The sequence below is a fragment of the Peromyscus leucopus genome, chromosome 5 (assembly GCF_004664715.2).
Source record: "Peromyscus leucopus breed LL Stock chromosome 5, UCI_PerLeu_2.1, whole genome shotgun sequence".
NCBI lineage: Eukaryota > Metazoa > Chordata > Mammalia > Rodentia > Cricetidae > Peromyscus > Peromyscus leucopus.
Genome location: NC_051067.1, coordinates 76,163,951 through 76,178,496, shown reverse-complemented (window position 1 = coordinate 76,178,496; position 14,546 = coordinate 76,163,951). Strand labels below are relative to the sequence as shown.

General features: G+C 42.6%; 1 protein-coding gene across 2 annotated transcripts in view; it reads left to right on the top strand.

Moving 5' to 3' along the window:
* The window catches only part of LOC114688989 (zinc finger protein 717-like), a 44,424-nt gene that overhangs the window by 4,456 nt on the left and 25,422 nt on the right, over nucleotides 1-14,546 (top strand). For both annotated transcript variants that reach the window (XM_028863444.2, XM_037206062.1), the window contains exons 2-3: nucleotides 11,230-11,356; nucleotides 14,052-14,144. In XM_028863444.2, the coding sequence (XP_028719277.1) occupies nucleotides 11,230-11,356; nucleotides 14,052-14,144 (220 nt within the window). The remainder of the gene's footprint in view (nucleotides 1-11,229; nucleotides 11,357-14,051; nucleotides 14,145-14,546) is intronic.

The following is a 14,546-nucleotide window of genomic DNA, read 5'->3' as shown; positions in this document are numbered from 1 at the left end:
GGTCCCCTGTGATTATCTGCATAGTGACCGTATTAAAATAGGACAGCTGGGAATTTAGATTGGCAGGTCAGCCTCTGTCACAGCCACCTGGGAGAGTATTAGCCTCCACGCAGCTCTTCATCCTCCTGGGTAAAGAACCAGGGCTCAGGCACCTGCTCTGTTCACTCTGGCAAGGGAGCCTGTACAGTGCCCCAGCCTGCCTTAGAGCTTTCCTGGAAGGTGGGTTTCCTTCCTGAGAAGGTCATGGCAAGGTCCCACAGAACAAGTCCTGGAGGAGCCTGCCAGTCTTCCTCACTGAGACAGTGAAAAGCCAGCTGGTGTCACGGCACCATTGCAGTGATAAGTGAGCAGCATCTGTGTGACCAGCACATAGGCCCGAGGGAGGTTGACCAAAGGAAGGTGCTTGGGCTGAGAGACATATTGCATTCCCTTAGAAGGTCATTGCTTCTAGGATTTATCGTATGTGTGAGGAAGGGTAGCCCACAGACCTTGCTATTCCAGTCAGCCACAGAGAAAAGAGAAAGCACAAAAAAAGAGGGTCCTAGTCCCCATCCAACCATCCTCATGTCCCCATGCACTTGTCATCCTAGCACTGAGGAGGTGGATTCTGGAGTACTGTTTTGAGTTGGAGGGCAACATGGGCTACCTAGAAAGACCCTGTCTTCTACCCTCACACACAGAAATACAGATATGGATAGGGCACACTTTTTTTTCCTTTTTCTTTTTCTTTCTTTCTTTCTTTCTTTTTCTTTCTTTCTTTCTTTCTTTCTTTCTTTCTTTCTTCCTTCCTTCCTTCCTTTCTTCCTTCCTTCCTTTCTTCTTCCTTTCTTTCTTTCTTTTTTTTTTTTTTTTGGTTTTTCAAGACAAAGTTTCTCTGTATAGTTTTGAAGCCTGTCCTGGAACTCACTCTGTAGCCCAGGCTGGCCTCGAACTCACAGAGATCCACCTGGCTCCGCCTCCCCAGTGCTGGGATTAAAAGCGTGCACCACCACTGCCCAGCTTGGCACATTTTTAATTCTACCTCTTGGGAGCTGAGGCAGGTTGATTATGACTTTGATGCCAGCCTGGGCTCCACTTGAAACTTTGTGGATGGAGGGAGGCCAGAGAAACAGGTAGGCAGGTAGACACAGGATGATACATGCCCATTGTCCCAGCACCTGAGAGATGGCAGCAGGAAGAACGGCCGCTGTGAGCTCTCTAGTCCTGTGAGGAAAGGTATGCTCGATGCAGCATTCGGTTGGTTCCTACTGGGAGAAATCAGCAAAGGGAAAGGTCAGAAGAGGTGCCTTGCTTGGCTTGAGCGCTGAAAGACAGACTGCGTTCTCAGTGGACACCACATCTGAATGTCGCTTGCTTTCTCAGAAAGACAATTCCAGCACAGTAATTTAATTCTGTACATGTAGGGCATCAAAAACAATGCATACCAAAGGGAATGGTATGAGGTTCTCTGCAAGCGCTACAGCCAACAGAGGAACCATCTGTGAGTGCCAAGAAGGAAATCTGGTTCCGCACAACTTTATTAGCCAGACTGCTTCAAGCTTCTAGAGTCTGACCCAAGCTGTTTTGACAATAACAAGCACAGTACAGTTTTGGAAAACAGGTATACATTCCCTTCCATTGAGGAGAAAAGCCTGCATTTCTAACTGTCCAGTTTCTCTAGTGCTATCTGTGCTCTTCTACATCTCCCTCTTTCTGTTTTCAAAGAAAAAATAGTGGCTGTTATAGAGCCCATGTGGAAGCATTGTGTCTATGACTAGTCTAATTAATATAGGCAAGCATAAGAGAATTATAAGAATAGGTAGAAGAGGACCAAGAGAAAACCACCTTAACCATGATGGCCATTCAAAGGTCACTTGAGAGATTTTGTCTATCTCTTTATGCAAATCATTAATTTGACCATCTATAAGAAAAATCATTTATAAGAAAAATAAAAATCATTTATAAGAAAAATCTAAAACATTAAAGCAACATATGCCAGGGAATTGTTGACAAACAAGATTTTGCCTGAGCAACAAATAATCTATAGTAGCTCTATTTTGTAAAACTATGGTCCTCAATTCACCATCTCTTGATTAATTTCTGATAATATGTTTGCTGTGATATTATTAGTTTTACTAATCACGCATGCCATCTTTGAGACCTCTCTTTGCATTCTAGTAACTATTCCTAGGATAGGCAATAACAAAGCCATTGAGGCTGCAACCATTACAACAGGATCCAATACGTGCAAAGAATCATCACAATTCTCAGGGTGAGTTCCCTCTCTCTCTGGTTTTTCTAGACAAGGTTTCTCTGTGTAGCCTTAACTGTCCTTAATTCTATTTATTGCAAAGATTTACTGAGCAAAATGGGTATAACATGGCCTAACCTACATAAACCTTTATAACTTTCAGGAAGGGCAGTGTAAGTAGCATTTTCAGCGCCCCCTCCCCCTGTTGGGGTCCACAGAGGTTTCCTAGTGATATCTAAGTTTACTTTACACAGCAGGACTGCATAAGGGGATGGATTGACCACATGCATTGTTACCAGGTGTTTGGAAGGGTCTGCACTTGGCTGTGCAAGGGGGAGGAATTTTTGCTCACCCCTTGGCATATCTATAAAAAACCCTTTAGCAGAGACAGAAGGGGCTGGTGGGTTTTTACCCAGGCCCTCCCAAGGCTATCCTATATTCCTATCTGTCTCTCTTCTATATTTCTATCTAAATATTTCTCACTTCTCAAGAGTACCCTGGGGGAAAAGTAAGAGCAGGTCTCCCACTTCCCCCATGCAAAAACGTCCATCCCAAATGCAGTTGTTTACCAGAGGGTATGGTATGATTAGAGGTAAAATTGCAATAAAGAGAGATGTAAGTACATTTAAAGCATAAACAAAGTGATAGAAAATACCATAGATAGGAATGTCAGAGGAAGCCTTGTGTATATGGGTGTGAATGGATTCTATTTTGTCCCCCATGATTTGTGTATAGTGCATATAGTGACTCCTATGCCATATAAACTTATTTTTAAGAGCCAAGGAATAGATGGGTCTCCTCTGACACAAAAGGATTGTGTCTGTTGACTGCCATGTGCCAAATGAAGCCAGAGGTTATTGTCTAAACCATTGGCAATAGATAGAACTATTCTAGGTACAATAATACCAACTTTGGTAAGAAATACACCAGATATTCCTTTTTTCATCTTCATACAACTATAGTTTCCACCATCACGACTTTCTTAGGAGTACTTAATTATGCTAAAATCCATATTATTGCATTTGGACTGATCCCATTAGATTAGTCCAACCAAAATGTCCCCCATTCATGGGACTAAATATTTTTATACCATCTTTTATCCAGGCAACTGGTCCTAAAAGATAAAAATAATCCTTAGCATGGCAAAACAATCATACTGTCTTCTATTACATTTTATATATACATTTTATTCCCCCCTGAAAAAAGACATTTGGATTCTGCATTGACGAGCTGAGAATTAGCATGTAATACAGTCTGTTAATATAACAGTAATATTTTTGGGTCAGTAGCATTGCATCCCTGCTGTTTCCCTAAAGTCTCAGCTTGATGAGTCTTGATGTCTCCCCAAGTTATCAACTTCCTCATCCTCTTGGAATGTCTCCTCTTGATGAGTTTACCATGTATCCTCAGATGCTTCTTTTGTCTGGAGGTCTCCAGAATGCTGTCCTGGTTGAATTCATCAAAGCACGAACCATCTGGGACTTCATTCATTTTCTGGAAAAACATAAGGATACCCATTTCCTGATGTTAGAAGAACATCAGTTGCTTTTCATTGATTAGTCTCTAGATCTCCCCATTTAACACATGCTCCAGGCTGTGCTTCCTTTAGGGCATCAGAAGAAGCATTATCCTTTATAGTGAAGAATTTTAAATTTAACATAGCTAAATGTAGCAGAGTATATGGGGATTTAGGTGGGTGTATATACCCTTTTCTTTTAAAAATTTGACATTTAAGTATTTGATGGTACTATTCTACTATAGATTGTAAGGGATTCTAGTAACATGATTAATATTCCATAAACTGCAAAATTCTCAAAAATGTGGTCACCCCTGAAAACTTATACAAACAAGAGATATTACATAGACTGAGCAGGTTGTGCTTATATATTTAGGAACACATATTTATATACACACACATATATATATACAACAATTAAAGAAAAAGAGGCCATGAAAGAGAGCAAAGAGGGCTACATGGGAGAATTTGAATGGAGGAAAGGAAAGGGAGAAATGATGTAATTATAGTATAATCTCAAAAAATGTTTAAGAAAAGAAAAAGCAAAATGATTGACATTTATTTTTTATATTTTTTTTACTTTTTATTAAGAAAATATTTTCATTCATTTTACACACTAAAGATACCCCTCTTCCCTCCTCCTGCCCCCCCAACCTCCTCCTCCCAACCCACCCTCTACTCCCCCATAAGAAGGAAAGGCCTCCCATGGGGAGGCACATCCAGTAGAGGCAAATCCAAGCCCTTCCACCTGCCTCAATGCTGCACCAGGTGTCCCATCATAGGTAGTGGGCTCCAAAAAGCCCACTCCTGTACCAGGGATGAATTCCGATCCTATCACCAGGGGATCCCCAAGTAAATCAAGCTACACAGTTGTCTCGCCATACAGAGGGTCTAGTCCAGTCCCATGGAGGCTCCACTGCAATTGATCCAACTTTCATGAGTTCCCACTAGTTTGGTTTGGTCATCTCTGCAGGTTTCCCCATCATGGTCTTGATGCATTTGCTCATAGAATCCCCCTTCTCTCTTTCTGACTGGACTCCTGGATCTCTGCCTGATGTTTGGCTGTGGATCTCTATATCTGCTTCCATCAGTCACTGGAGAAAAGCTCTGTGATGACAGTTAGGGTATTCACTGATCTGATCACTGGGGTAAGCCAGTTTAGTTCAGGCACCCTCTCCACTATTTCTAGTAGTCCAAGCTGGGGTGATACTTGGGGATTCCTGGGAACTTCCCTAGCACTGGGTTTCTCTCTATCCCCATGATGTCCCCCTCTATCATGGTATCTCTTTCATAGTTTCCCACTCCATCCCTGTTCCAGCTCAAATTCCCATTCCCTTATGTTCTCATCCCCTATCTCCTACCCTCCATTACCCATCCAGCCTACAAAATGGGAAAAGATCTTCACCAACCCCACATCTGACAGAGGGATGATCTCCAAAATATATAAAGAACTCAAGAAACTAGACATCAAAATAATGAACAATCCAATTAAAAAATGGGCTATAGAGCTTAACAGAATTCTCAAAGGGAAGAATTTAAAATGGCCAAAAGACATTTTAGTCATCAGGGAAATGCAAATCAAAATGACTCTGAGACACTTTCTTACATCTGTCAGAATGGCTAAGATCAAAAGCACTGCAGACAGCTTATGTTAGAGAGGATGTGGAGCAAGGGGAACTCTCCTCAACTGCTGGTGGGAGTGCAAACTTGTACAGCCACTTTGGAAATCAGTGTGGCAGTTTCTCAGAAAATTGGGAATCAATCTTCCTCAAGACCCAACTATGCCACTCTTGGGCATATACCCAAGGAATGCTCAATCATACCACAGGGACACATGCTCAACTATGTTCATAGCAGCACTATTTGTAATATCCAGAACTTGGAAACAACCTAGACACCCCTTACCTGAAGAATGGATAAAGAAAATGTGGCACATATACACAATGGAGTACTACTCAGCAGAGAAAAACAATGACATCAGGAAATTTGCAGGCAAATGAATGGAACTAGAAAATATCATCCTGAGTGAGGTAACCCAGACTCAGAAGGACAAACATTGTATGTACCCACTCATAAGTGGATACTAGATGTAAAACAAAGGATAACCAGACAACAACCCACAACTCCAAAGAAGCTTGCTAACAAGGAAGACCCAAAGAGGGACGCATGGATCGTCCAGGAAAAAGAAAATAGATGATATCTCCATGAGTAAACTGGGGATGATTGACATTTATTATTAAATTACATGTAGGTGTGTCTCTGAGTTAGCATGTGCACATGAGTGCAGTACCAGTGGAGGCCAGAAGAGGCATCGGCTCTCCTGGAGCTGGCATCACAGGTTGCTGTGGTCTGCCCTATGTGGGTATTGGGAATTGGACTCAGGTCCTATGCAAGAGCAGGAAGCACTCCTAACCACTGGGCATCTCTCCAGTCCTAGTGTGTTTTTCAGTAATAAAAGTCACATTTCAGGGTTGGAGAGATGGCTCAGAGGCTAAGTGCACAAGCTGCTCTTCCAGAGGACCTGAGTTCAATTCCCAACACCCACATGGTAGCTCACAACTGTCTGTGACTCCAGTTCCAGGGGATTCAACATGCTCACATAGATGTACATGCAGGTCAAGCCAATGAACATAAAAGAAAAATAAATCATTAAAAAAGTCACATTTCTACTCAAAACCCACATGTAAATAAATAAGTAAATAAATAAATAAAAGAAAATAATTTTTTTTAAGACCAGAGAGGTGGCTCATCAGATAAAGGTGCTTTCTGCCAGTCCTGATGACTTGAGTTCAATCCCTGGTATCCGCATGTAAAGAAAGAACCAACTCAAGCCTCAAGTTGTTCTCTGACCTACACACACACACACACACACACACACACACACACACGCACGCACGCACGCACGCACGCACGCACGCACGCACGCACGCGCACACACACACTGTGGCATGTGCACACAGCCCCTATCCCTGCCACATATAACTAAACATCATTTATGTATTTCTTAAAAAGAACTTTTAAAACACACTCATGTGTCTAGTAGCTGCTTATAGGACTACACAGGTAAGGTGCATTATTTTGGAACGTTCTCTTGGACAGCAAGCTCCCCCCTGGAGCAAGCCTTTTTACTGCATAGGAAATGCAGCAAAGCTCCAGATGGCAAGGGCTCCTTCAGACTGCCTCTATGTATAAATGCCATGGAGAGGTCCCTGCCGACTCTGAAGGACGCGTTGGGATGTATTGGTCAAGTGAGAAGACAGCTTCCATAGTGTCAAACCCACAGAAACTTCAAGGCTGTCACACAGGCTTCATGTGCAGTGTGCCCACTGAAGACCTCAGACCTTCCTACAGCATCTGCTGTGATTTGAACAGCAGAGTCCAAGTTTTGTCTCTGAGATTAGTATATAGGGGGTGATGGGAAAGCAGAGCTTAGCTGGGGTTCTTTGGGGGTCACTGTCCTTGAAAAGAACTAACGTAGAGCTCGTGGGACCCTGGTGAGGTCTTACCAGTATAGACTAAAAGAATAAGCCTGATGGATGGAGAGATGGCTCAGTGCTTAGAAGCACTGGCTGCTTTTGGAGAAAACCTGAATTCAGTTCCCAGCACTCACTCTGGGTGGCTCATAACCACATAAAAACTCTAGCTCCAGGGAATCTGATGCCTTCTTCTGGTTTCCACCAGCACTGAGCCCATATGGACCTAGAATGTTGAACCTAGAAGCCTGGCTTAGTCCCCAGGGGGCACTATTGGGAAGTATGGGAGCCTCCAGAGGTGAGGCCAGGAGGAAATTGGATTTTGGGATGTTCCTCTTCCAGGGTTCAAAGCTTTGGAGATGTTTGATTGCTGCATGGACCCTCCAAAGCCTGAGACACAGGAAACTTTGGCTTATCTCATGTATTATATCAACCTGGGCTGGCAAACACACCTGCCTCAGGAATTTTGTTATGTGTGGAAAACTAAGTCCACATCTATATATAAATAGCTGCCTTTACCTTGGCTCCTATACATTTCCAATTTTCAACATCTCTGGGTTTTTGTTTAGGGAACCAAGGATTAAATTTTACAGTTGCTTGTACAAAATTACAGAGTCTTGAGCGCTCTGAATATTTTGCTCCATAAGATTTTAACAAATATTTGAATAATTGTGTAAAATGCTTTGTCTCAGAGAACTGGGAAGAATCCGTATTAATTCCACTCTCTCACTTATTGCTGTGAACCCTTACTAAGAGGATCAAATTCCTGCCCCTAATTTCTATTTAAAGAAAAATTTTCTTACTTAGTCACTGTTCTATTGCTGTGAAGAGACACCGTGACCATGGCACTTCTTATAAAGGAAAGCATTTAATTGGGGTCTTTCTTACAGTACAGAGGTTTAGTTCATTACAGTCATGGCAGAGAGCATGGCAGCACACAGGCAGACATGGTGCTGGATTGGAGAATTAGCTAAGAGTTCTACATCGGATCCACAGGCAGCAGGAAGAGAAACTCTGGGCTTGGAATGGCTTTTGAAACCCAAAGCCCACCCCCAGTGACACTTCCTCCAACAAGGCCACGCCTTCTAACCCTTTCAAGTGGTCCACTCCCTGCTGACCAAGCAGTCAAAGCTATGGGCCTATGGGGGCCATTCTCACTCAAGCCACCACACTTACCTTCTCCAAGGGTTGAGCCCCTCACATTGGACACTAGTTGTGGGGGCTCCTGCAGATGCTTCAGCCACACCAGTAGAGGAACTATCTGCAAGAGCTAAGAAGAAAATCTGGTTCATATGAGTTAGTTAGGTAGCCAGACTGGTTCAAACTTCTGACCCCAAGCAGTTTATTTGTAACATATTTAAACATAGTACAATTTCAGAAAAGTTTCCTCACAACATTTATCACAACAAAGTTTAAGGCATGACTACATCCAAACTCCTTTGCAAAGTACATGGGACCTCTCATGAGAATGGGCTCTATTGACTGAGAAACATTTCTCAGGAGTCTGGGGAATTTGGGTGACACCTGGTTCTACAGAGTAGCAAAGATCACCAGGCTATAAACAACATCCACTCCCAACCTTCTCGGTGGGAAAAGGGTGTAAATACCTTCGGTTGAAGAGAAAAGCCTGCATGTACAACATTCCTGGTTTCTCTAGTGCTATGTGGGCACCAGGACCTTGTGCCTTTCTACAAAATGGAATTAATTTGTATGCAGCTCTTAAGGCCTCTAGATGATCCCAGGACTTAAAAGCACATACTGCTAACCTGTGGTGGCCCACGCCTTTAATCCTAGCACTTGGGAGGCAGAGACAGGTGGATCTCTGTGAGTTCCAGGCCAATTTGAAACTACACAAAGAAACATGGTCTCAAACAGAGAAAGCATGTACTGGTTTTGCAGAGGGCTTGAGCTCCATTCCCGGCATCCATGTCGGGAGGCTCACAACTGCCTGTACCTCGCAGCTCCAAGAGATTCAAACCCTCTCCTGACAGCTCTTCTGGCAGCAATGGGCTACTGCACTCACATACACAAGCACAAAATTAAAAATAAAATAAATCTTTAAAGCACATACACAAAATCACAGCTGTTACTTCAGCAAGGACAAGAGTTTATTTTGAAACCAAACATGAGTGATCATGATTTTGGAACACTGATTTACTAATTACCCCAAATTCCATGTTTCAATATGGTAACAATTTCATGAAGCTTTTGTACTAAAAAAAATTAAAGCAGTGGGTGGAAGCACTTGAAATACATTGCTGGAAACATCAGGTAGGCAGTCCTCAAGCAAGAGGGGAAGACCTCAAGTATGGGTCTCAGGCATCATCTGATAAATTCTTAGCCTTTGGTTGCTAGAAGCTCATGCTGTGGTACATTAATGTATTACCAAGGTGTCATTTGGTAGTCATAAGGCTCTCAGGTCAGAAGCAGAGACTGGCAGTGACTGGACATTAGGGGAAGGAATAATACCCAAGGTTATTTGTAATTGGACTGTGGAACTGCACCATTCCAACCTTTCCATAATCCAAATTAAAGTTCTAATTAGCCAATCAGTTTTCATAGAGGGCAAGGTGTAGCCTGGGAGTGGTGGCTAATGTCTTTAATCCCAGCACTTAGGAGGCAGAGGCAAGTCAATCATATGTACACACTGTTAGTATTTAGGCATCTTTACTGGCATGCCCTTAGGGTCCTAACAGGACATATCCTCAGCTGCAGCCACTAGGAGAACACCCTGTGCATATTCCCTATGTTTCCTTATAAAAGGCCAGCTCTGTACACCTGCCCTCTCTCTCTTTCTCTTCCTTCACTCTTATCCCAAAGGACTGGTGCCTGCCCCCTTCTCTCCCCTCCTCTCAATAAACCTCCTACATGGGCCCTGTTGTATGGTGTAACTCCTTCCTGCCTTTTAAAAATACAACACATGCACCACATTCATGTCATGCCTGGTGCCTGGGGAGGTCAGAATAGGGTGTTGGATCACCTGGACCAGATGCTACAGGTGGCTGTGGGCCACTGTGTGATTGCTGAAACCAAACCAGGGTCTTCTGAAAGCCAAAGAAGTGCCCTTAACTGCTGAGCCTTCTCTTCAGCCCCAAGGATCCATATTTCAAGAGCATTATCTAGTCTGCAATAGATGCTAGGAACAGATCTCACAGCAGTGCAACTCTGGGCATAGATTCTATTATAATGCTGTGCCACCAGCCTGAGTATTTGTATTTTCATCAAGGTTTATGCTTTCACAGATTTGATATTATTTTTATATGGCTGGGCTTATGAATGTCTTCCCCTTGAACTTAATAACACAAAACTTACACACATGAATATTATTCCTTGGATTTTGTTTCCATTTGAACTGCATGGAAAGGTCTACAGTCCTATTTTCTTGAATCACTGCATAAATACAGAATATATTTGTATTGATTTTTTTTCTTTCCCAAAAATACAGACTGTGTTTTCTATTGTGTGTGTGTGTGTGTGTGTGTGTGTGTGTGTGTGTGTGTGTGTGTGCAACTTGACACAAGCTATAGTCATCAAGGAAAGGGAACCTCAATTGGGAAAATGCCTCCATCAGGTTGTCCTGTGACAAGTCTGTGGGGCCTTTTTCTTGACTGAGGATTGGTGTGGGAAGGTCCAGCCCATTGTGGGTGGAGCCACTCCAGGGCAGGTGGTCTTGGGTTGCATAAAAAAGGCACACCGACCATACCATAGAGAGGCCAATAACCAGAGCTCTCTGCTTCAGTTCCGGCCATGGTTCCAGCCTTGGCTTCCCTTGATGGTGGACTGTCACCTCTAAGGCAAACAAACCCTTTCCTCCCCAGGTTGTTTTGGCCAGTTTGTTGTTTGGTTTTGTTTTCCTACAGTACTAGAGAAGCTAACGAAGCCAGAATACAAACTGAGCTGCACCTTCTGTAAGATGCTGTTTAAGTGCACGTCACAGTGAAGGCTGAGGTGCCACTTTCTGTTCCCAAGACTTCATGGTGCTTGGGTTGAAGAGACATCTGTCATTACAGGGATCAGTGTCCTTTGAGGATGTGGCTGTGGACTTCACCTGGCAGGAGTGGCAGGACCTGGATGCTGCTCAGAGGACCCTGTACAGGGATGTGATGCTGGAGAACTACAGCAGCCTGGTGTTCGTGGGTGAGTCTGACCCCTCTGTAAATCTACTAGCAACTCCTTTCTGCCTGGTTGAGAACGAAGAGAATATGGCTAACTGTTGGTAGTAGCTCGATAGACACTTTAGGAGAGAAACCCCCATGCGTTTTTATGTAGGACAGTGTGTCTTTGCAATACACTTACTGAGGTGCAATGATTATCTGATAGTAGTTGGTGAGGCTGTGAGCTCAGGTATTCTTTGTATGTGGATCATTTCAAACTTCTCTGACAGCTATTAGGAAATACTCAGGTAATTTACCAACTATAAGTTCACTGCTGTGCTACTGAACATTATAGGTTTTTCATTCCTTCCAAAGGCACCCAGTGGCTCTACATATCTTTTTCTGTGACTTTGTCCTTTATCTTTTCCACACTCTAGCAACCAGTACTTTACAGCTTTGAGTTAAATTATAGCTTGTAAGCGTGATGGGAACATGCCAGGTTTTGTTTCTGTGCCTGTCATGTTTTACTTATGTCTTCTGACATTGCTGGGGAGAGAGAATAAAGGTTCCATGCATTTTCATCTGTCCTGATGAATGAATGAGTTTCCTACAATAGAGAGCAAAGATGAATCTCAAGCAGCTCTCACTGAAAATTGCACCCTAAGGCAGTGTTTACATCTTTATGCCACAGGAGGATAAGCAGACACATTTCCTCATTGGAATCTGTTGAGTGATTGTGTGAGTCCTGTGAGGGAATGTTACCAGCCCCTTCACCTTCCTGGGAGACCTAGATAGCTGCTCTCTAGTTCTCTTTACCTCATTACCATGACTGCTGGCTAAGACCTCCCACAGCTCAGCATCACAGCTGCAGCTCATCTCAAACTATTCTATGGTTTAAAAAATCCCTCCAGCTCTATCCATGCCACTGTTCATGCAGTTGTGTGTACATGCCACATTCTCTTTACCATTTCTTCTGTTGATTATCACCCACTTGATTTTATATCCTGGGTTTTATGGACAGTCCTACAGCAATGACGGCAGTGCAAATTTCTCTGCAAATGTTTCTATAATCTAAATGTATATACTTATACACACACATACTCAAAAGTGGGAGACTATTGCTCTGTAGTATTTCTATATTTTGTTTTGTTTGTTTGAGTTAGGTCTCATATATGCCACACTGAGTTTGGATTTCCTATATAGGAGAGTTTGAAATTCTTGTCTCACAACCCAGTATGTGAGACCACTGCTGGCTTATTTGGTTCTTGGGATTGAAACCAGGGCTACTTGAATACTAGGCAAGTGCCCCACCAATGAGCTACATCTCTAGTCCCTGGATATACTTTTTAAAGAAACATAAACTACATTTCTTCTTTCTCTTTTGGGTAGGTATTGGCGATGTTCAAGACAGGTTTTTTTTTTTTTTTCTGTGTAGTCCTGGCTGTCTTGGAACTTGCTTTGTAGACCATTCTGGCCTTGAGCTCACAGAGATCCACCTGCCTCTGCCTCCCATGCATTTCTTTTTTTGTTTTTTTGTTTTTCGAGACAGGGTTTCTCTGTGTAAGTTTGTGCCTTTCCTGGATCTCGCTCTGTAGACCAGGCTGACCTCGAACTCACAAAGATCTGCCTGGCTCTGCCTCCCGAGTGCTGGGATTAAAGGCATGCACCACCACTGCCCAGCCTCCCATGCATTTCTTATTATCAATACTAATTTATATTTATGCCATCAGTTTTCTAAATTTCCAATTGATTTTTTGTTTTGTTGGGAACTTGTGAACCTTTGCTCACTGGGGACTCTGCAGCTCAGCATTATCATTGTCTGGGTCAACTTTTGCAGTCATTCTAGTAGCCATGTGCAAGGTCATAGTTGAGAACTCCAGGGAAATTTATGGCTGGTTCTTTTTAAGGCCACTTTCCTTGTCTAGGATGTCCTAAGTAGCATTTAGTTGGGTTTTTTGTTTGTTTGTTTTTTGTTTGTTTTTACTCTTTTGTTAACCACTCACCCAGCTCCCAAATAATCACATGAGACTTATTCTTACTTATGAATGCCCAGCCTTAGCTTGACTTACTTCTACCTAGCTTTTCTTAACTTAAATTATCCTTACTACCTTTTGCCTTTATTTATTCTATATTCCTTTCTTTCCTTCTTACTCCTTGGCTGGTTGTGTGGCTGGGTAGTGGTCCCTGGCATCCTCCTCTTCTTCTCCTGCTCTCACTCTTCTCTCTTCTGTCTTTCTCAGCCTACATTTTTCCTCCTATTTATTCCCTCTGCATACCAGCCCCACCTATACTTTTTATTGCCTAGCTATTGACTGTTCAGCTCTTTATTAGATCAATCAGATGTTTTAGGTAAGCAAAGTAACACAGCTTCACAGAGTTAAACAAATGCAGCATAAAAGAATGCAACATATCTTTGCATCATTAAACAAATATTCTACTGCATAAACAAATATAACATATGTTAAATAATGTTCAACAACAATGTTGTCTTTCCAATTTCTTCTCTTTGTCTCTTCCTGTCATCTGCTTATTGAAATTTTAAAAATTACGTTGTATAATTTATTGTGCCACTTGAGTGTAATATTCCAAAAGGTGAAGAATATTCCAAAGAGTGTAAATTAACAAATTTGAATGCACCCACCATAGCCCAAATGAACAATGGGATTGTCTTTCTTCAGTGGACTTGACATCACTTAATGATGAAACGTAATCATTTCTCTATGATTCCCCATTTACAGGGCACTGCACAACCAAACCTGAGTTGATCTTCAAGTTGGAGCATGGATTTGGGCCTTGGAGTAAAGCAGAAGCCTCAGTCTGGAACTTTCCAGGTCTGTGAATGTATACTGAGCAAAGGAGATGAACCAGAAGAGAGGTCACTGGGTGTTGGTCATAGTGTGCTGTTTGCACCAGTCCTGAAGACAGCTGGTAATATGAACCAGATACACAGCATTTGTGGTCCTTAGAGAGTTCAACCCACTTTGCTGATTCTGTTTTTGTTTTTATTTTTGTTTGATGGTTTGGTTTGTTGGTTGGTTTTTCAGGAAAGGATTTCATTGTGTAACAACCCTATCTGTCCTGGATCTCACTCTGTAGACCAGGCTGACCTTGAACTCACAGAGATCTGCATGCCTCTGCCTCCTGAGTGCTAGGTTTAAAGGCATGCACCACCAATGCCGAGTGAAATATATGTATATACATATATTTTTTTTACTTGACAAAAATCCCATCCC